Source organism: Haliaeetus albicilla, chromosome 8, assembly GCF_947461875.1.
Source record: "Haliaeetus albicilla chromosome 8, bHalAlb1.1, whole genome shotgun sequence".
In the NCBI taxonomy this organism is placed as follows: domain Eukaryota; kingdom Metazoa; phylum Chordata; class Aves; order Accipitriformes; family Accipitridae; genus Haliaeetus; species Haliaeetus albicilla.
Genome location: NC_091490.1, coordinates 10,420,832 through 10,443,037, shown reverse-complemented (window position 1 = coordinate 10,443,037; position 22,206 = coordinate 10,420,832). Strand labels below are relative to the sequence as shown.

The 22,206-nt window shown below is 49.2% G+C and overlaps 1 protein-coding gene across 1 annotated transcript; it reads right to left on the bottom strand.

Annotated features, from left to right (window-relative positions):
- Positions 1-11,849: 11,849 nt before the first annotated feature.
- TMEM275 (transmembrane protein 275) lies at positions 11,850-21,044 on the bottom strand. Its single transcript, XM_069788817.1, has 2 exons — positions 20,680-21,044; positions 11,850-16,220 (listed from the first exon to the last, which is right to left on the bottom strand). Exon 2 carries the CDS (start codon positions 16,127-16,129, stop codon positions 15,581-15,583), a length of 549 nt encoding a protein of 182 aa, XP_069644918.1. The 5' UTR covers positions 16,130-16,220; positions 20,680-21,044; the 3' UTR covers positions 11,850-15,580.
- Between the last annotated feature and the right edge of the window lie 1,162 nt (positions 21,045-22,206).

Below are 22,206 nucleotides of genomic sequence, written 5' to 3'. Positions count from 1 at the left end.
TCCAAGCCCCCACCACTCCAGTCACAGCACCACCTCCTTCCCACCCAACAGGATGCCCTTTTGGGGTTTTGGTGAGCAGAAGCAGCGGACCATGCAGGACACATGCATGGCCCTGCGCACAGACACATCTGCTGACTCAGCAGGGCAAGTCCTGGCCTTCGTTGGTCCTTAAAGCAAGGGCTGCCTGAAGAGCCAAGGAGGGATGCCTCAGCAAAGCTTGACTCCGGCCCTGCTCCTCTCGCAGAGGGAAGACGTTGGCCTATAAATAGTCCCATGTAGCCCTGGCTTCTTAGCAATGATGGAAAACAGAGCCAGATTTCACCAGAGCATCTAAAGTCATCCCCAGCAGAAGCACGCCCCATCTGTTCTCTGTATCTCCCAGCTGTCCAGCCGGAGCCAGCACTGTCTCACTGGCCACCTGGCAGCAGCCATGCCATCCACCAGCACGGAGCACTGGCAGGTGAATTTGGCATCGCCTACGCTTCACATGCATCTTGGGGCACCTCCCATCACATGCGCTGGCCAAGCCGCTTTCCCTACCATTGGCCTAGCCTCCCCCAGAGTCCCCAAGAAACATCCAGACAGTCTTCCAGCTTAGAGCAGAGCTTCTGTAATTAAAGTGAAATTACTGCTGTGAGCAGATGAACTCCCTCCTAGTCATGTCAGGAGGGACTGCACAGCTGGGCCCATGCAGAGCAAGCTTGCTCTTAGCCTCTCTGGAAACACACCATGTAACGGGGACACACTGAAGTTATACTATGACCGAAACAAAAGTCTTAGCAGGTGCACTGACCACTTTCATAAGTTCCCATTAATATTAAACCACAGTTGAAAACCCCAAATGACCCTGAAGCATCAATTTTGTGCCCAGTCTTCATCTGAGTCTGTGAACACCTTGCCCAAAAGCAACTGATTTAGCCCTTATTTCTCATTAAAAAGGCTATTCATTTAGTCCAGGACATCAAACGGTCTCATCACTGGGGAAGGAAACAGTTTTGGGTTGGAGAAAGGGAACAACCTCAAACAGTGCCATAGCGCAGATGGTATAGGGCAAGTTTAGCATGAAATCACTGCCTTCCATTGAAGAGTCAGTTCTTTAGCTCCTGTTGAAATCACCAGGGAGTTTACTCTTGGCTTCTCCTGGCATAAGGGGACGCAATTTGGCACTATAAGTTTGTCTTGAGATGGTAGGGACTGGGGTCTGGGAAAAGGGCAGGATCCAGACTGAGACCGGCAAATTGCTCCTGAGCAACGAAATTAAAGAGCATGGGATTAAATCTAGATCATTACCCCAATTCACAGACCATTACACATCCCTTCCTCCACTCCTTATCCATTTCTGTGCAGATGAGAGCACACAGAAAACAGGGGAAATATAGCTGTTTCACTGGTGCCTTCATGAGCACAATTAGCAGAGCATCACAAAACCACAACAGGAAGCATCCACGTGCCAACGAGACCTTTCCAACATGTCTCATATGCCCAATGCAGTCTTGGCTGACAAGGAGAAAGTCCTCCCCAGCTCCCAGGCTGCCCCCCGGGTAAGTCCTCAAGAGTAAGAAAGGGCAGTAATCATGCTCTTGGCAGGAGAGACACCAGCCTGCCCTTCAGAGCAGAAAAGACAGGTACATTACTGTGTGTTGGCACCATGAACCCCATTACAGGTTGGAAAAGACGTCAGGGTTGCCTACCTGACATGCAACAGAGTTATAGGCTCAGCCTGTGGTAGACGCTGAAGTGTTTTTTGAGGCATCAAGGACTTTCAACTTAGTCACAGAAACTGAAGGGAGGATGACATTGTATCCTAGATGGGAAGGTCACAGTTTTTCAGTATTGCATCTCCTTGTCCTGAGTGCTGCTGCATGAAGGCTGTATGGTACTATCCTGTACTGCTTACTGCCTAACTGGATCAAACTGACTCTGATTACATTTAGGGAGCTGATAAATAGCATATCTGAAAGCCATTTGCCCATTACAGCCGAAGTGGCTCTTGCTGTAGGGAGTTAATTAAAGCCAAGACTATAAAACTTTTTTTTGTTGCTGTGGAACTTGGCTTTTGGGGGCAGCTAGAGGCATCAGTCTGAATGGAAACAATCTGAGGAGCCTGCACAGAGTTATTTCCATTTAGAAGCGTAGTTATCACTGCAGTCCCAATAAACTGTGAAGCTGAAATGTGAAACCATGCTCAGAGCTTGTCTAGAACTTGTCACCACCAAAGCAGGTCCGACTAGAATATGTTGACTCCTTGACACTAACATATTTGGCAGAAGTCCTTGGTTTCCACTACATATTTTCTGCAAGAGTTTAATTGGTCTAGGGTATCGGACACAGAGGGGAAAGGCAAGGGCAGGAAAGACACAGAGGAAACTACAAAAGCCCAGCGGAAAGAATACACAGGGAGATGGGAGCAAAAAACTCTGAAATTAGTAGACCAAAGATACAAGCCTGTATCATTTTCCTGCTCAGGGATATGCTAAACATTGTTATTCTAAAGTGGGCCTCTGAAATTCTTTTTTTATTTTTTTTAAAGACCTAGATGTCTTACTGTTTTTTTTTCCCAGTAGGTGATGACCAGGTGACCTAGCCTTAAAGCAGTTTGGGAGACAGGCAGGGCAGCATTCCCATACTGGTCTGACTTCTCAAACACATGTCCTCCTTGAAATTAGAAGGTCTGTAACCAAAAGAGGTCTAGTTATTAGTGATAGTGCTTGCGCTATCGGCGATATTATGCCACTACCACCAAGAGCTCGTCAACTTCGGCTGGAAAACAGGTAGCTGAAACTGATCCCATCTCTACTGGATTTTATGTCAGTGGAAGAGTTCCAGAATTTGCAAGCACAATTTTGCTTCCCCCGGGGAAACAGCCAGGTATGGTCGTTTTGGTCCATAGTTAGGTGTAATCCTCAATTATTCCTGGATGCCAAGTCCTCAGAGCTGCCGTTAACCCATCAAAGATTGCACCTCACCTTGGAAAGGTGACTCAGGCACACCACTGTCACCTACCTGCTGGCTGTTAGGACTGTGCCTAGGCATAAAGTTACCAGGTCTTCAGAAAATTGAGCTCTGGCAGACCAGTGCATATCAGAGCATCAAAAACCTGGAGAACTTAAGCCATTTGACCTGATACCCACACAGTGTCACATGCCAGATCTACCTCAACCTGGGCAGACTCCTGGTCCAGAAGCTAAGAGGTAGCTCACGTGCTGAAGATTAGCTTACGTGTGGCTTCTGGGCCACCATCAGCCAGGCTGGAGTGAGGACCAAGGAAGCAGTGGACCATCCCCATGGTGCCACAGGTAGGGAAGCCTCAGAGCATTAAGAAATCAGGCTGAGGCCAGGTGTGGCAGGGACGGAATCAGGTTCAGGTTAGCCTATCCTTGCAAATAAAGAGACAAGTTGAAGCTCAGAGCTGAACGGACAGTAAATTATAGCTTCATCCTGCAAAGAGGCAGAGCTCTACAGACATTAATAGTCATTTACCCACCCCACTTTGTAAGGCACTCAAAGTGGGCAGTACACTCTCAAGACTGCTCTTTTTCTTACTGCTACCTCCTGACTTCCACCTTGCAGACCAGAAAAAGGTCTTTGTGGAAATAGATTTTAGCCTATAAGCTTTAAACAAGGCTCTGGAACCAGAGGAATTAACCAGAAAATGATTGAAGGCTATTAGAGGGTTTTGCATGGCTTTGTTTAATGGTAGAAGATTGCACACAAACGAGAGCTGCCAACCGGAGCTCAGCAGCCGGGAGCACACCGTGACCCCAGGTGCCAACAAGCCTGGCAGAGCCGGATCCTGCCCAGCAGATGTGCAGCATGGGGCCTTCTCATTTTCCTGGTCAAGCAGTGAAAACCATCCCCCCGATGTTCTTTCCTCACCTTGCAAGCCAGCTTCAGGCACCACAGAGTTAAACAGCATCAATTTCTAACCCAGCATAGAGCCCTTGGGGCATTTTCCAAGTATTGAACAAAATCTGTTACCTCTCCACAGCTGGCTAGGGTAGCTGGGAAATGGGGAAAGCAGGAGTAAGGCTACTTGCCTCAAACCTCACGAAAACGAGCTAGGATAAACAATGCATATTCTGGTATGCTTACGCCAGGAGGCCCAGATCCCAGTTCTTCCATACTGGTTTCCCCAAAACCATCACAGTTATATGGCCAGCCACAAATGAATGTGAGAGCCAAAGGAGCTTGAGGTATTTTTGTGGCTCACTCATGTAAAACAAAAGCCGGCTCAGCCCTTCAGTCCTTCCTTCTCGGGAATTCCCTTCGCCCAAGGCTTCCTTGCCCCACCACAGCACCGGGGACGGCATCAGAGATTCGTGAAGGTGAGCTGAGATCACCCCGCACCCACCTGTGTGGCAATATCTGTGCAGATGACACCTCAAATGAAAAATCAAAGGCTGTTTCTTTACTCTCCTCATCATGCTGCGGGTATACAAGTGCAGCCCAGGTTAGACAGCGTTGTTGGGGTCTCTTCCTCTCAGCAATGACTACAACATTTTTTTTTCCCCTGAATACTCTTTGCAACTTAACTTTTTATTTTCTTCTGAGATCTTTCTCACCAAGTCAGTGTTGATTTATTTGGGGAGAAAAATGCTCTTTCATTTTTTACGTTCTCCCCATTGCTGTCCATTTCTTCCCACCCCTCTGCTCCTCCAACCCTCTGCTCCTGCCCACCTCCTCCCTTGTTCTGCTTAGGCTATTTGACAGACCCCTTTCTGAGCCAACTAAACTCACTAATCCTGGGGAAAACAACTTGGTCTTTCATGCAGCCTAAGTTTAATGTGGGTTTGATGAGCTGACTTGCTGCAGTACAGTGGCAGACAGACATCAGTCCTGGGTTGGGAGGAATAAGGGGGGTCTCAGGTCCTCCCTGGGTGCCAGGGGATGCGCAAGAGCCCCGTGGTGGGATGCACAGCCTCACTGAGGCCCTGGGAAAGGCTGTCCAACCCTAGCCTTGTGCTGTCTGCCACAGCCCTGCTCCCATGGGACATACGAGCTAGTCACCGCACACCTCTGGTCATGGGGATGGAGTCTGTCCATCAGGCAATTGCTCATGGCTCAATACAGAGGAGCTTCTATCCCGTCACCATAACCTTCCCTCAGTTTTGCTTCACAGATCATAAAAGAAGATCTGCTCACTCCTCACACCAGCTCTTCACTTTTATTAACACAGATCCATGCTCGTAAAATGCAAACCAGTTACCCTGGATCCTCTTGCCTGCCCAGACCCATGCTGCATCTGCAGGGTCTGTAATTGCTATTCCAGGTGGCTGCTGCCCATCTCAGCAGAGATCATCTTCCTACCTTCAGAAATGTGTTTTATCACTCCTGATCTCTGATTAAAACAAAACCCTTTCCACATAACTAGGAAAACAACAAAATACAAAAACCCTACACAAACCCACCCTGGCAGACTGGACTTTATTGCTGTTGATGCGAGCTTTTGCTCTGCTGTTCGCTTGATGGACATTTATCAGCTCAGCAGAGTTACCCAGTGGGAGCTAAGCAATAATCTTACGGAGTAAATACAACCTTGTAGCAGAGAGCGATCTGTCCTGCTTGAGAACATTGTCAGCAGCGATAGCATTGGTACAGCTGGTGTCTGCTCCTTGCTGGGACTTGCTTTCTTGCCTTTGATAGGAACTTTCAGGAGCTGCCAGTTCAGTGCTGCTCCACCAGCTCTAGCTCTGGGCTGAGCCTCCTGTGGGTACCGAGCCTTGGGCAGAGGAAGGACAGATGCCCGCGAGTGGGTTGGTGTACCCTTGTCACCACAGCTAAAAAATCTGGCTGAAAGGGTGACTGCATGCCTCCAGCAGAAAGCACATGTAGGTAAAAGGGAGGTCTGGTGGGTAAGTCACAACAAGAAGATGCAGTGAACGTAAGCAGTGTTTTCTTCCTTGCCACCAAATCCTTGTGTGACCTTAGTCACATCATCTCCCAGTCCGTTCACGTCCCTACCTCCAAAATGTGAATGTTCACTCCTTTCTCCCACCCTTTTGACTGTTTATTTCTACTCAGACTCCCAGGTCTTGGTGGCAGCCACAGTTTCTTGCCATTCCTCACACATACAGCTCCTGACACCTCTGGGTCCCTACATCAGTGTAGGCACTGATGTAGTAAAACCCAGAATGCCTGTGTTTTAAGTGCTTTTAAAAATGTGGGGAGCAAGATGTACGCCCTTACTGCTATTCACTCCCTCCACCTGTTGCTATGTATTTCCCTGTGAAGATAATAAGGCAAAATATTTCACACCGAATGGGCTCTCTCCTTTCCTCTCCTCGGCAAACGCACTTTGTACCTGCTCATTAACGAATGTGCACCATCCTCATCGACCAGGGCTGGCGCTGAATTGAACTTCGAATGCCTTTTCAGTGCCATAGCCTAGTTAATAATTAGTTTTATGACTCACTCCACTCCATGCTGCTGGAGCGCCATTAAGAGAATTGACAGCAGAAATAACAGAAACATTAAGCTTAATGATGGTGCGAGTGTTAGCCCTGCTAAAGTGCTCCCGGTGTCATGGAAGAAGAGCCCTTCCTTTTAGCAGTTGTCCCTCTCAGGGCGTTGTTTTCTTCCCATCCGTGGCATTACAGAGGAAAGTCAGCTCGGTGCTCCTTGGAGTTTTGACAGTAGCCATGTGGGGTGCACACATACACGCACACATCCGTGTGCCACACATGCTCATGCAGCAGTCATCCCCATTCCAGAATATCTTCGCTCCCAATTGGCAAACTCTTGGCATCCTCGTTTTCAGTGTGGTCCTGCAGCTCCCCGCCTCCCCTGCCTCCTGGAGTGCCCCTCTACCAGCCGTGTCTTGCAAGGAGCCCATGGGCTCGCTCTCGGCTTGCCTAAATCATCAGGTAAAATGGACTAGTTTGAACCACTTTCCTGGATTTCCCTCCCAGGTGCACAGAGGCAGAGGGACGCTCAGTGTCTTGCTGACGGGTGGATGGTAACTGCCATGTCTGGATGCTCCTGTCTCTAACAAGATCATTTTCAAACATGGACCAGTCCCCCTGAATTGATTTTTCCCAGTGGCTCCACTCATCTGCTAGATGGCAAGTTTTCCCCCATGCTACCAGGACCCCCCATCTATTCCCCACGAGGATGCGTAACCCTCTGGAAAGGTCTGGCCAGAAATGAGAAGCAGGAGGCGGCTGTACCTCCGCTGCAGTACTGCTGCCGTTACAGCAGCTGTGCATTTGACCTCAATTCCTGCCAATTTACTCTCATTTTCCCACTAATTTATAATCCACAGGACTGGAATTAATACTTCCCAAATCAGCTTTAAATAGCATATCTAAGGATCATGAAGCTTTTTGAATGTGTCAACGAGCCTGTTTGTTAGGTTTAATAACTTTGGTTCAAGCAGGGAGTTTTCCCTGCTGTTACTTCCCGAAAGCAAAACTGTTTCTGTGAAATAGCAATTTCCTTTTCTTTTAACAGGAAAATTCAATTTCTTTTCCCTTTTTCTTAGCCAGTTCGTCCTATTTGCCTTCATTGCCACAAATTCCCTAATCTTGTTATTCTTGGGTGTTGGAAAAGCGTAATCATCTGAGCCATGAAATCGAAGACAACAGCAACACTTCCAGGGAGGTGACTTAAGTCAGAGGAATTAATTCTCCCAGCAGACAGCTCTTATTTAGAACAAATGTGATTTTCAGAACTAAAGCTATGTTTTTAACGAGGCTCTGTGAAAATATACGTAGCCCAGAACTGCTGGGAAATTGGAAGTTCAGAGTTAAGCCAGAGAAATGCATCATGTCAGGAAAACAACAGCCAACAGGATCATTCATTCAGTTTCTTGCAGAGAAAACCCGTCTCTGTATTTCTCACCTTGGGAGATCGCTGCCCTGAACAAAGGAATCTACAGGTATTTATTGAGGGTCTGAATCTGGCCCACTCAAAAGGTGTGTTTTGAGGTTTAATAGAGAAAAGAGATGGGTTTTCCTCCCTCTCTTCCAAATGAAGCCAGCACACATGAGCAGGTGGGTCTCCACACAATGCAGAGTTAAGGCATGGAAGTCCTTGCCCCAGGATGTTACAGATGCTGAGACCTGTTTATGTCTTTCCCTGGGAAAAGCAAGATTAATGCTTTGATCTGATCCGAGATGCCCTTTTCAGCTCTGTGCCTCAGTTTCCTTTCTCACCTGCTCTCTTTCTCTTTACCCAGAGCAGGGGCTGCCTTACTCACACCTACAGAGCCAAGTACCAGAGGCATGGATGGGACTGCTGGTCACCACCATGGTGTGAGACAGCATTCAGAGGGATTTCCAAGGATTTAGGGCCATGGAAAAGGGTTTATCCAGCAAGGATGCAGCAAAAATTTGCCTTGGCTATGGGGCTGGTTGGTGTTTTCAGCTGAAGGATAAGAAAGAAAAACCGTTTAGAGACCATCACGCAGCATGAAGCTGGGAGGGCAGCCTCGGGAAGCTTTCCATGCTCTGCTGCCTGGGTTTACCTCCCTGGAGCAAACAGCTCTGCTACTCCCAGGTGCAGCTGTATTTGCCAACCAAAGGTTATTTTTCTCCAGCGAACTCGGTGGCCCCGTGAAAGGTTCCCAACCCGGGAACCAAAGCTGGCTGCTTATTTGCACAACAGCCACGGGGTGCAGGCAGCAGTGATGTGTCCACCCCTAAGGAGGCTGCAGAAGCCAGACTCCTTGGGTCTGCCAGCAGCACATCTTTCCCATATGTAAAATCTGCCTCCGAATGGAGAATGTGGAGCCCCAGAGACAGCAAGCAGGATAAAGCACCAGCACCTTGCAATGAGAGAGGGAGGATCAGCTCCTAATGACAGCATCATGTTTGCCTGGCTCAGCTGGAGGTAAAAAGATGAACCATAGATCATACTGATTTCTCATACCAAGGTAACTATAGAGGAGGGTTTGTCTCTGAAAGAAGCATCGTTTCTGCCTATGTGCCAGCAAAAGAAATAATTTTTCTGTCTGACTTTATAGCAAACTTCATCAAATATCCATCTGGCACCAGGCCAGAGCACTACATGTGAAGCTGTGTTCACTGCCACAGCAGATTAATGCCGGAAACTCCAGCAAAGATTTTAGCAGGAGAGACCTCCTGCGATGGTTTTGGGAGGGTACGCAGATCTCTGGAGGCACAGCTGATTAAAACCACCACTGCAGAGAGATCTGGCTTTTTGGACTTGATTGAAAGAAGGGTGTCTGGTAAGGGACTGTAGCCCCAAAGCTGCCTTTGAAGTTTGGTCCTCATGTGGAGACAGAGCCCAGCAAGATCTCATTTTAGGGTTGCCTGGAGAATTGAATAATAGAGCAATTCTCAAGTGTCTGGATTGGAAATTTCATCTGGAACCTGGGAAGTTTTTTTCCTGGCAAAAGCATCATGAGAACCAGTGTCTTCTCAGGACAGGCCAATTTCGAGAAATCAGAATTTCCCGATTAATATGTGCTCCCTGGAAAAACTCCTGGGGACTCTTTCTATGCAAGGATGCCTTGAAAAACATAATCTGTCCTCCCAGGCCAGACACCCTCTGTGCTCTGAGAATTCAAAGCCATGTCAGCGTGTGCAGGTCCCACAGGGAGAGACAGAGTGATTACAAGTAGCAGGAGATCTGCTGATGGGAACGGCAAAAACTCCTCTCCACAGACTTTGTAAATTAGACTGAACAAAGCCATGGAAACGAGCCTGTATGGAGCAATCCTCACTGACCAACCCCGACGGTCCAGCTGTCTTCTGCAGCCTGATGGTTCACTGTGAGCCTGGATGAACAGTGGTCCCCTCCTCGCTGGAGCTCCCTTGGTCAGCAATGGGGGCAGCTGGGACAGCAGAAGCCCCCAAACTGGCCACCACTGCATGGAGCCAGTCTCCAAGAGTTTTAAATTGATATTAAAATGAAAAAAAGTCAAGCTCCTAGCTTCCTTAGGAAGTGTGAGAGAGCAAACAGTGTAGGACAACGCCAGGGGAGATGCTCCATACCCTTGGTCCATCTAGAGGGGGGTGCTGCTGCAGAGGATGAGCATCTGCTGTGGCTTCACATCACCCTGGGGACATGGGCAGGGTGTTGCTCTGAGGCCACCCCCAAAAAAAGAACTCTTTGGGGTCATCAGTCTGATAGCCAGGAGTTTCAGAAAACAAATATACAAGCCTCTCCTAGAGCTTGTCGTAGTGGGGCAGCAAGTGGTGTCTGAGGGTCTCTCCCATGGCTGTTGAAAGCTCAGCTGAGCTGACAGCATCTGACAGTTGGAGAAAACCAGCCTTTCAGCCTCTAAGTTGAGCACATTTGCTATGGGCTCACTGGAGGCTAATGACATAAAAGTTCATTTTTTTTTTCAACAGAGGGACTTTGCAAATGGAAATTTCACATTTTCATGGATATTTTTGCTCTTTCATGGATATTTTTTTTTCTCATCCAGGACTTATCCAGGGAAAAATCCCCCATTTCTTGCACACAAGAGACCTGGAAGGTTTGTACCTTTGCTGTGGACTTGTGAGTCCTGCAAAAGAATGGCAGTTCATGAGCATTCATGGAGCTACCGAGCCAAAATCAGAGCGATAGACCAGAGAGGGAGGTGAGGGCTCTGGGGGAAGGGTGAGCATTTCACAGGAGAGAAGGATGGAAGGCGTCAGCCGGCTCAGCCTAATGAAAGGGAAGCTCTAGGAAATCTGCAACAAATCTAAAACGTTTCAGAGATGCAAATTTCCAGGCGGCAAAAAGGTATCTTGGTTAAAAGCCATTGTTGGTACAAGGATAAAAGGAAATAAACTAGCCACAAATAAATTTGGGTGGGGAATTAGAAAAAGCTAATCACATTTCATGTAATGTTTCTGTTTTATTCTTCCAGATGGAGAGAGAAGTTCACGGTCCAGGTTAGTGCTGGGCAGCTGCCATGGCAGGAATGCTACAGGCTGCAAGTCCAGGAGGGCAGCAGTGGATGCTCAGCAAACCCTCCTCTGTGCTTTTCTCTCTGGTTCCACTTTTAAAAAAGAAAAACCCTTCCAGGGAGTTCTTCCTAATGGCCAAAAAAAATCCTTTCTGAAGGGAGCAGGTTTTCATTTTACACACATTGTCAGTGGAGCTTTCTTAGCCAGCTCATTTCCCAGGTCTTTAACCAGCCAGCCTGCCTGGAATGGAAAGATTTCCTCTCGTCTCAGATCACTTGGCTGCACATGGGAGAGAAGCCCTTTGACGAGGTAAATTTGCAAGGCTCTCAAATCCTCTTTATTCTTGCTGTGCTATCCCTCCTTGACTCATCTCCAAGAGACCATGTTGGGCTAAGCCCAGAAGGAGCACGGAAAGGTGATGGCACCAATCCTAGACACACACAAACACACCCATATACAGCTTCCACCCCTTCCCCACACCATAAATTAAACATCATCTATACCCAGGACTGGGGAGGATCAGCTAAAATAATCCAGTCCAGTCCTCTGTCACCAGAGAGGTTGAATTCAGAACAGCCCACAGTCCTCAGCCACTCCAGCCCACAAACCTGCTCCTCCCATGGCCCTAATAAACTGGAGGCCCACAATTCACATCTGGCCTTTCAGGTACACATCTGGGGGTTAACATACACATGCAGAAAAAAAGGCTAAATTGGGCTATTCTTGTGTTAGCCAAAGCAATGATAGTGGGAGTCCGTGGTGGCAGCAGTGTCTGGGCAACCAGGGCTTCAAGGAGCAATGGCATTCAAGAGGCAACATGAACTCTTAGGGATGCGTTTTCCTTGCAGCTAGTTGCGCTGGCTAGAAAATAAAGTGCGAGAGTGGGGGGCACGAGGTAAAATGAATACAGACAGCCTTGGGGCACACACAGTCCCAGGGTAAGGGAAAAGGTGGTTGGTAGAGTGAAAGAGCAGGCGGGCCAAATGCTTACTGAGTGCAATTATTTTAATGGGTCTGTCTTTTCCAAATTCCACATTGCACACACGTAAATAGTAATTTAAAAAAGGACTCACATCAGAAATGCTGACTGGGAGAACAAGAAACCCTCCCTGTCTCCTGCTACACAAGGAGGCACAAGATTCACAACAACATCAGTAACAGCCAATCACAGAGGCAGACAGACAGGCAGACATGGAAATCCCGAAAGACAGAAAAAAGGCAAAAGCAGGGCATTCATGCTTCGGAAGGCAGCAGATGTTCCCATGCCCACCTTGCTGTGCAGGCAGGCGGCTGGGGTCACGGCTTGGCGTACAGACCCTCCACGCCAGGGGATCAGCATCTCACTCGTCCTGCACCTCTGCTTGCCCAGGTGCCATCTCTGTTGGTTGTTGTCTCTTGGGTCCCAAGGGCATCAACTCCCAAAGCAACACCAGCTTTATGGCAATCTGCACGTGCAGCAGAGGATGCGTTAGGTCGCGGGGCTGTGTCAGGGTTCCCTGTATGGTACTGGCTGTGATGCCACAACGCAAGCGTGAACCACGCTAAACTCCTAGTCGGCCCTCAAAGTTCTGCTTCTGCCCCTGTTCCTGCCCAAGGGGCCTTTGCCTTCGACTCGTATGGGATCTGCCATTGTATTACCCATCACTGGTAACATCTCACGGTGCAGCTGCAATAAGGAGGGATTCCAATACGCACACGGCAGACTTGGTTTTCAAGCCTTCAGCGAGTAGAGAAAGGAGTTGTATGGTTACTACCTGATTTTACCATTTTTTGACTCCAAGTACTCAAAGTGCTGCAGTAACCATATTCATGTGGGCAATGCCTCTAAAGGACTTCCAGCCTGTTGTGTGCTATTCCAAAAGGCTGGCGAGCCAGCAAGCTGGGAATCAAACCTATATCAGCAAGCTATTCTGTTTAATTGCTACAGCAATCACCAGCAGGCAAAAATCATGGGAGCCATTTGTTCAGTACAGCAGTTCCTGTGTGCCGAAGGGCAGCCAGTGCTGGACGCAGAGCTCACCCATGAAAACAAGCTCTAAAGGAAATCATGCAGAGATCAGACCGAACAGACTCATCCACCTTCAAGCAATCTCCAGGCTCAGGTGTCCTAATACCGAACCTGATGCTTGGCAATGTGTTCATCTTTAAAGCAGCTTTAAGTGGAGTTGGGAGCAGGTATTTTCCCTCTCGCACAGGCAGGGAGCTGAGCAGTAGCACAAATAAATGATTTGCCCAGGACCTGGAGGCTGTATCAAAGACTTGAACCCACATTTTCCCAGGCTCACACAAACATCCTTCGCCCAAGCCTGCTTCTGCCTCTCCTAGCCAGTAGACCAACCCTGCTAAAATCACAGACGTAATTCCTTGGTGTAGAAGGAGCTGTTCAAGGCAGCACACACTTAGAGCACTCGAGGAGGACCTACATCAAGACAGAGTGTTTGGTTACCTCTCATGAAAGAATGAAATTGAACCTCAGGCTACCTGAGCTCACGAAGGGGCCATCAGCTGCACAGCAGCTCCCCAAAGCAACTAGGACACCTTCTGCATGGACTGTACTCCATGTGCCATCACTTAACCCAGCACACCAGCCATATGGCTCTCAGGGCCTGGCCATGCAGAGGTCTGCTGGTGGCCCAGGGGAGCCTTGGCCATGTCACAACCTCTCCCTCTCCTCCAGCATTTCCCTTTCAGTCCTCCTGCCTCTCCATATACCCATCTCTGCTGGCTAATGCCTCAGGGCTGTGTTGTCCTCAGCCTAGAGAACAACTGATGCTGGGTTGAATGGGAAGCATTACCTCCCTCTGGCTACAAGAGATGTGAAGTACCATAAGAGGGAGATGACTGAAGGAAACGTGACAAAGGCCCCAGAAAACCAGAGTGGGGGGGGGGGGCGTGGACTGTTTGCTGGCCCTTCTAATCTGGGAAACTTAGGGCATCAAAGGGAATTAGTAAGGTGCAGGATGAAAATAAGCCAAGGATAGAGAACCTTATGGCCTCTCATTAAACTGTGCAACTCCCTGCTGCAGGATCACAAATGATGAAAGTTAACAGACATTCAAGGCGCAAATGGAATATTTCATGAAGAAGAAATCCATTCAGGGCTACTAAATGCAGACACCACTTCTAGCTCAGGAAGCTCCTAAGCAATAGTGCATTGGAGGCTGGGAGAACATTTTGGGTAAACGACATCCTGGTTTTTCCCTGTCTTTACACTCTTCTCCAGACCTTGTTCTTGACCTTGTCAGAAATGGGATGCTGGGCTAGCTGGTCCCTTGGAATGCTCTGGTATGGTCACTCTTGTGTCCATATGACTTCCTAGTCACTCAAAGTCCCCAGAGCCCCATTTCAAATATAGGATTTCCATAAACAGAGGACCTATGCAGCTGTTCCTACTCAAAACCCACTGTCCTGCTGCTGCCTCCCCACAGCTGTTGCACAGCTGTTCTTCCCCACACTGGTCCCATATGTCATAAAACATGTGAACAGCCTCTACAGGAGTCAGAGCAAAGGCCCATTAGGACAGCACCATCTTCCCAGCCAGCATCGCACAGGGAAGAACACAAAGCCTTGGCAGCAATAATCCATCAGATCAGCGTCTTTCTGAGGCAGAGGTGGTGTCTTTGCATTGAAAAGCTCTTGAGAAATTGTCTTCTGCAAACTCATCCCATTGCTTTGCAAGCCCATGAGCACATTGAGCAGCCGGTTTCCTGCAGCAAGGAGATCCACTCCTGACTGCCCACTCTGTGTAATGGATCTCGCAGCCACTTCAGGGAAGGAGAGACAGTCACCATCTTCCAGCACAGGTATACTGAAGCTCATACAGTTACCTGCCCCTTGTCCCAAGCTGATGTGTATCCCAGGCCAGCCTTCCACAAAAAGATGGAAAGGAAGCTGCCTAGCGTTCAGTACATAATCATTGCCCAAAGATTTCATTTTCAGGATCCTGCCAATCTCTGGTTACTCCAAGAGCTTGTCCCCAAGGATTCAGCCTGGCTGACCTTCCAAGAAATGTACTGCACCAAGCAGCACAGCTGAAGCCCAACCTGATTAAAACAAGAGGAAAATACCAGTGTTAATTGTGATCCTTGTGATTCATTGTCTCTTATAATGGGTGGTAAAGTCACTCCCATGAAGGCAAGACAGAGCAAGGATTTCAAGGGAAGGGAGATTGTTTCACACTGCTTTTTCAATAGCAAACACATAGCTTTGTCCCTACTGCCAAAAAGCCTGGCACTAAAAATGCTGAAATCTTCTTGTGACTGAGTGGCAGCAAGCTGTAATTTACTGCATTCCTGCTTCTTTTATGTTCAAGAATTGCTTCACTACTGGGAAGAAAGAGCTGTCATTTGTCAGTCCCATGTAGCCCCTCTTTCCAGCCATCACATTTCCATGTTATGCTAGACAAATTAATTAATTCCCTTCTTCCTATCTGCTCCCCCAAAAAGCTGGTGTAGTCCCAAGAACTGAGAGTCATCCTTTCACAGCAATATCTTTATCAATTCTCTTTTTAAAGCCAGGTAATGGGCATGTTCCTTTCAGCAAAAATCCGGAATTTTTCTGCTGTTGCATCCACCTTCCTTAAAGAGGTGACAGAGACCTGTCTGTCTGCTGGCTTTTCGCAAGCACCTTCCCCACACCTCTGACCGATGGTACATCACGGATTTCCAGCCCACCCATTGCAGTGCCTGGCTGGCTGCTAACAAAAGCTCTGCCTGGCTTTAGGATGCGGCCAGGTCCCTGGGCAAGTTGAGCTGTATCGCCTCTCCTCCTGTCGTGTATTTGGCCACCGGCCCATTGCCTTCCATGGTGAAGAGCTTGCAAGTCTTCGCATTCTCGTGAACCGGTGTGGACTTTTTTGAGGAGATGGGTGAATTTGTGGGGCTCAGCTGAACAGCGGTGGTATCCTGCACCGTGTGCTCACTAGTTTCAATTTCAAAGGCTGTGTTGCCAGGTTTGATGAGCCCAATGTTGGAACCTGGTTTGGATTTCCTGGCCCCATGAGCTGGCGGCCTCCGGCTGCAGATGCAGCAGGCACCGAAGAATGTGAAGGCCACCACCAGCAAGATGGGTCCAATGATGATGGGAGGGTTGTTCACAGGGAGGAAGGTCCCAAAGGCAAATGCTCCCACTAAAGTGATGTTGATCCCTGCCAGCATGATGCAAAGTCCACAAGCACAGCAGAGAGCAGGGGAGGGGAGGCCCTGAGGTCGTGTCTTTTTCTGGATGGGTTTCTGGGACAAAGAGGCACTGCTCTTTTCACTGAACATGTTGAGATGAGTCTCAGAGGTCACTTCAGTCCTCACAGGGTGTACACTGTATTGAGAAGGCTAGCTCTGGTCTCCTGCTGCCTTGAAATCCCTGGAGAGGAACAGAAAAGCATGCAGCTGTTAGAGCAATGAACCAAAGGCACCTTTCCACCACCATTCATGGTGAGCAGCATCTTCTCCGGGTTTGTTTGGTACCAACAACTAAGTACAAATCCAAGCCTGCTTTCTCCCTCTACTCCATCCACCCTTCCCTTAAAATACAGGTTATTCAGGACAGGCAATACATCCTGCTGCCCATTTGGGCAGTAGCTGGCCTCGCAGTGTTTATCATCACCCACACAACACCTGCCCAAAATAACAACAGACCCCAGCACTGCTCTGAACATCCCTCACCGCAATGTGAGTGCGATATATTCTTGGATGGGTAAAGGTCCCAAACTGTAACAGAAAGTGGGACTCTTTGCTCCACGTCTCAGTTGTCCAGCAATTGAAACTAGTCATCCAGGTTGCCTTTCTAGCCAGTGGAGAAGAAGAGGTCCCAGAAGATGATCCAGAACATCCCCAAAAGATGTCCACAATGGAGGGCTGAGCTGACTGCAGAGGGAACCTTGGCCATGGCTTGAGCAGTTAACAGTCATGCTCAGTGCGATAAATTCCATTCACAGATACTGAATGACTTGCTGTCAGTCATAGAAGTCTGTGATAAAATGGAGCAAGCGTGGGTGTTTTGCCTGCTGGACCATGCTTTCTACCATGCATCACACCATGTTCAATGTGATCACAGGAGAACCCATAGAAGGGGGCAGGGAAGCTTGTTTCCCTCAGCAAATCTAAAACCAAACTTGTACAAGGTTTGTGCACAAGCAACATAGGCTCCTGGATGGAGGCTCATGGAAACTGAGATAATGAAGCTGGAAAAGACCCTGTGTGGGGATCTGCCTAGGACCCAAGGCAGGAACACATAGCTCTGAATGACAACAGCAGCTTCTCCATGGAGGAGATTAGTGGATGTGATGAGAGTTGGCTTTGTGTTCACCGTACTTTGCCGGGAAGCCAAATTGCCAGAAGCCAAATTGCCAGCAGTTTGCTGGTGATGCCTATGATTTTACAGGCAGGAGAGCATTTCTCTTCCCAGCCTGACTGCAAACAGTAGCGGTCTGCTCTCTCCTACTCCCCTGCCTGGCTCCCTAGCTTCTGCCCTCCTCTGCTGTCAAATCACTTTCAAAAGGGTTGCCAAGGTAAAACCGATACCACACAGGTTTCTACTGCAAGAGCCAAGAATCACTGTTGTGCTATTAACACTCCGCAGCCACTAAATTAAAAAAAAACAAACCATCACCCTGAAATATGCCAGTGGGACCAGCCGGGCATTTTCAACATGTTTCCTAGGTTATAAAATTTTCCCGCACCTCCAGCTGAGGCAAAGCTCTCTGCTGCTCTATCCAGTGTCATATCTCGTTTCTTTGGCTTGGGCTTTTGTTTAGACCTGAATGAAGTGCAGCACTGAACTTTCAGTGAAGTTCCTATTCAGTGAGACATCAGCTGGTGCTGTGTCTCGGATGAGTGATTTAGGATCCTTAAAGACAGGATTAAATCCTTCCTCATCTGGGGATGCCTGACTGGGGAGGAGTCTCTCTGCAAGCAAAGATTTTTCAGGAGAACTGGGAGTGTGCAAGAGAGAAAGGGCATTTTCTCCATTAGCCAGGCTAACACACACGCATTGGCCTTTTGTTCTGTCTGGGAACCCTGGCACACTGATGTGAGCTGAAGCCCTGATTCTGCCTCCTTCACCAGCCTTGGACCAGCAGCAAGATAGCTTCTGGTTAAAGACACACATGCACACAGACTGTTTTCAGACCAGCTCTTAGGGATGCCAGTCTGAATCTTTGGCACACAGAGGCTGCAGACCCCTCAGCGTGTCTCTTCCCCTTGGTTTGCCCTACATCCTCCCACTGAAAAGTGCTTGGCAGGGAACTGTGTTGCTCCTTGTGGTTAAATCATATCACAGATTCACTCCACCAGGTTTCTCCCTCCTGACTCCTTAGCACTCACCTGCTTCCACCCTGCAAGAATTCTCCCTCCTGGGAGAGCTGGGCGGCTATCACAGCTGCTGGGCTCCAGCAGGATGCACAAACAAGCTGGCTGCCTCTGCTCCTAGGAAAGGCAGAGACCAGAGGTCGTGCTCCCACTGAGATTTTCGTGAGGAGATTCAACCTGTTGCCCATCACATCTGTCAGTGGCCACCTGTAGTCACTCGGAAGAGACCATGCTGTTTCTGGCTGCTTTCAAGGCTGCAGCGATGTCACCCAGCGTGGTCCCTGGTAGCTCATTTTCTCTGCCTGGCAATTTTTGTTCATCGTTACAGCTTCACGAGCGTAGGGGGTTAAGCTTGGGCAAAATTCTCACTGTACCTCCCCAGGCTGTAACAGGGGAGGAGGGGGACAAGAGGGTTTGTTTAAGCACCATTGGCAATGATAAATCAGGGCAGCCCATCCAACCACAGCTCACCCCAGCAGGTAAAAGAGAATCACAGATCCGCTCTGGAAGGATAAATGACATGAGAGAATGACCCAGCTGAGCTCAGGGTGGGTACAGTCACCACCAGTTTCCCAAGCATTCATGGCCACTTCTCAGAAGGAGAGGGGACCAGATCTACAGTACGGAAATAGGGATGTGGCACATAGGGACAGAGACCTCTCACCCTGCAGCTTAACTGGAAGAGGCACCGGCTGCTCCTTGGGCCAGCCTAGGACAGGCAGACAGCTCCCAGGTTGTGCCAAGGGACGGGTCAGGCAGTGACAGCTACCTGCCTCCTGGCAAGTGAAGAGGGAAGAAAGCAAGTTTGCAAATAAACCACTGTGGCTAAAGCAGTGATAAGGAGCTTGTCAGGAGTCCCATCCCGTTGGACTGGGTGTCTGGGAATGCTCTTAGGTGGGGAATAAAAGCACGTGGGAGTGACTGAGGGAGAAAGCCATCAAACCTGCCGAGGTGGGGTCAAAGAACAGCATAGGGAGCCAAATCTGGCTCATTCACATTATGTATATGGAGATACACTCAGAACCATGGGACAGAGCTAGCTGGAGTGGTCAAAAATAGAGCCAGGGCTGAGATCTCATTTCAACTGTGTGAGCAATTCTGGGGCTTGTCATAACCTTTCTATAGCTGCACCGTAAAAGTTCTGACTATGCTATGTCCAAGACAAAACTTCTTTCCCATGGAGTCATTGGAGAATCTAAGGGGAACCCTGCCTGGAGTGGGGATCTCTCCCATCAGCCTGGGGACAGAAGTCCTTGGAAGACAGCACCATCACAGGGCTAGGACATGACCCGCACACACACCACAGGATAACCAACAGTACATAGAAGACAGCACGTTTGGACTGGGAACATTTAGAAAGTAGATGACTGTTTACTCTTGTCTTGATCTCCATATAAAACATCAGGGATTATACACGGGGGATTCCTGTTGGAAAACCAGATGAAATGGGGTTGAAAAGCCAGCAGAGCAGTGAAGGACAAAGCAAAAAACAAACCAAAGCCACAGAATGCCTTATACCATCCTCTACCTGATAAGACCCTGCAACAACACAAAGCCCATCTTTATTCTGATTGCCATACACAACAGAAGCATCTTCATTCTCCTGTCATCTCCTGGACCGCAGGCTGATGCTGTGCGGAGAAGGGTCACTCTCCATCTGCTTTGCAGTCACAAGAACTCACTGGTGTGGGTCAGCTCCCACTGCTGACCTGCCTGTGAATATCTGGCAGCTTTTACCTTCCACTTCAGCCAAGTTAATGGGTTCAAAATTGACCAACTTTCTAGCCAAATTATCCTGTCCAAAATGACCAACTTTTGTTCCATCAGGAGTGGAAAAAGTTCTCTTTGGGCTCTCTGTGTGAAACAGGTCCTTTCCTTATCTGTTAGAGTCTAGGTTTCTTCTCCAAACAACATTTCAGCCTGAAATGCATTACTGCTGAGCACTGCTACGCAAAACCAGCTGCATATCCAAGCTAGAGTGATGGAAATCCGGAGGCTATAGTGATTTCTTCCAGGGGAATATCCATCCCCCCCTATATTCTCAGGGGGACAAAGAGAGACTTTCATTCGTAGCTCTGAGAGTTCCTAGAGCTCGAAGGGCATACGGAGATACTCAGCCAGCATTTTAGGAGCATCATTTAAAGCCGTACCAGCAGCACCAGCAACACGCACAGCTAAGCATGCTTCCCTCTTAGTTGTGGCAAGGGGGATCGAGCCGTCATCCTACCACACTGTCTCACCACAGCAGCACAGCCAAAATATTTGACAGACCCCAGATGAGCCTCCTTTCTAGAGGTGTGATGGCACAGTGAAATAATGACAGCGATCAGCAAACAGAAATTGCAGGCAGACAGCCATAACCACCCCCCACACAGAGACAGACTCACGAACACACACGCAGGCACCCTTTTAGCTATCAGGAGAAGCAGAAGACTTTTTCCCCGGGCAAAGTGCTGGGAAACTCTCCGGCAGGGCAGAGAGAGCCCCGGTGTCTGGAAGGGGAGGACACTTACCGGGCTGGAGCCTGGAGCCGGGGAAGGCGATGGAGAGAGCGGGTGCCCCGGGTCTCCCCTTCACCCTTCAGCCGGGGATGACAAAGCCGTGGCTCATCCCAGCAGGGCCGGGGCTAGAAGCCCAGCTGAGCGCTGGGAGGAGAAGGATCTGCCATGCCTCCCTCCCTTCTCTTCACCGAGCTCGGGAAACTTTGCTCGGGTGCCAGGGGAGCCCCGGGCAGTCCCCGGGAGAGCTCGGCAAGCTCTCTGCGAGCTCGGCCGCCTTCTCCCCACTTTCCTCCTTCCCTTCGGAGGATGATGTCCTTCTCCTTAGGCAGAAGGGAGTTCAGACGCAGCATCGCTGCCCCGCCGCATCCCCTCCTGCCTCCTCCTCCTCCTCCAGCCCCCGGTCCCCCGCAACGCTCACCCCCCCCGGCCGGTTCTCCCCCTCTCCCCGCTCTTTTTCTTCTTCCTTTTCTACTTCAAGGCTGCAGCTCTCTCCCCCTTCGGCTGACAGAGGTGCCCTGAGCAGAACAGCCCCCTTTTTTCCCCCCACTACCCGGGGAGAGGAAAAAAAACGCCGGACCGCGGCTCCGCCGAGGGGCAGCCCCAGCCCCGCTCCGGCCCCCCCCGCGGTCCCCGGGGCGGAGAACAAAGCGCCGGAGAGAGGAGGGGAAAAAAAAAATAAAAAACAACCCACCGCCAAATGCCAAGCAGTAAAATGCAGGCTCCCCGCTTGCTGCAGAGAGGCAGGGAGCTCTTAAACGCGAGAGGTTTGAGACGCACGTTACGAATTGAAACAAATATAAGTACAACCGGTGCCCGGGTGCCTTTGGATCCTGGAGGGATGCGGGGTGCTGGGCGGTCGGCAGGAAGGGGTGCTGAGACAGGACCTCCCACAGGTGGAAACGTTCAGGGTGTGGGAGCTGGCAAATCCAAAAAAAAAAAAGCTGTCCTCCGATTCAAAACTCATGTTTTAACGTGGCAAGCAGATCTCAGGTACGCTTAAAGGTACTTGCTCTAAAAACACGCCTGATGCTAGACCCTGTTGCAAGCACAGCCGAAATCTTAGCTCCCATATTAAGAAGCCAATCACTGCTTCCAGAGTTGGTGACCGCAGGAAACAAGGCAAACCGCAAGTTATGCGCCGGGTAGAGTATAGGTAATCCTTCTGCAGCTTAAACAGTGCCGACACTGACATGCCCTCATCTGCTCTCCGTGCCCACACTGCTATGACTAGCCTGGATGCTGCCAGTGACAACTGAACAGAGGCTCTCCTCCAGCTTATTGCAGAAGAATCCTATACGAATCAGGCTGGAGCTGACTGAACATGAATCATGCTCCCCTCTTTTTTAAATGGTTGCTTTCATGATCTCGAGAGAGAGAGAGAAGGAGAAAGGTAACGTAGAGATGGAGAAAAACAAAGGTCAAAGAGAGAAATTGCGTTGAAGGGGAATGAACACTTACTTCTCTCTATTCTCCAGGCACTACTCCAGCCTCAGTATTCTTAACACAGCAGCATCCTCTACTGCATCTTATCGCATTTCA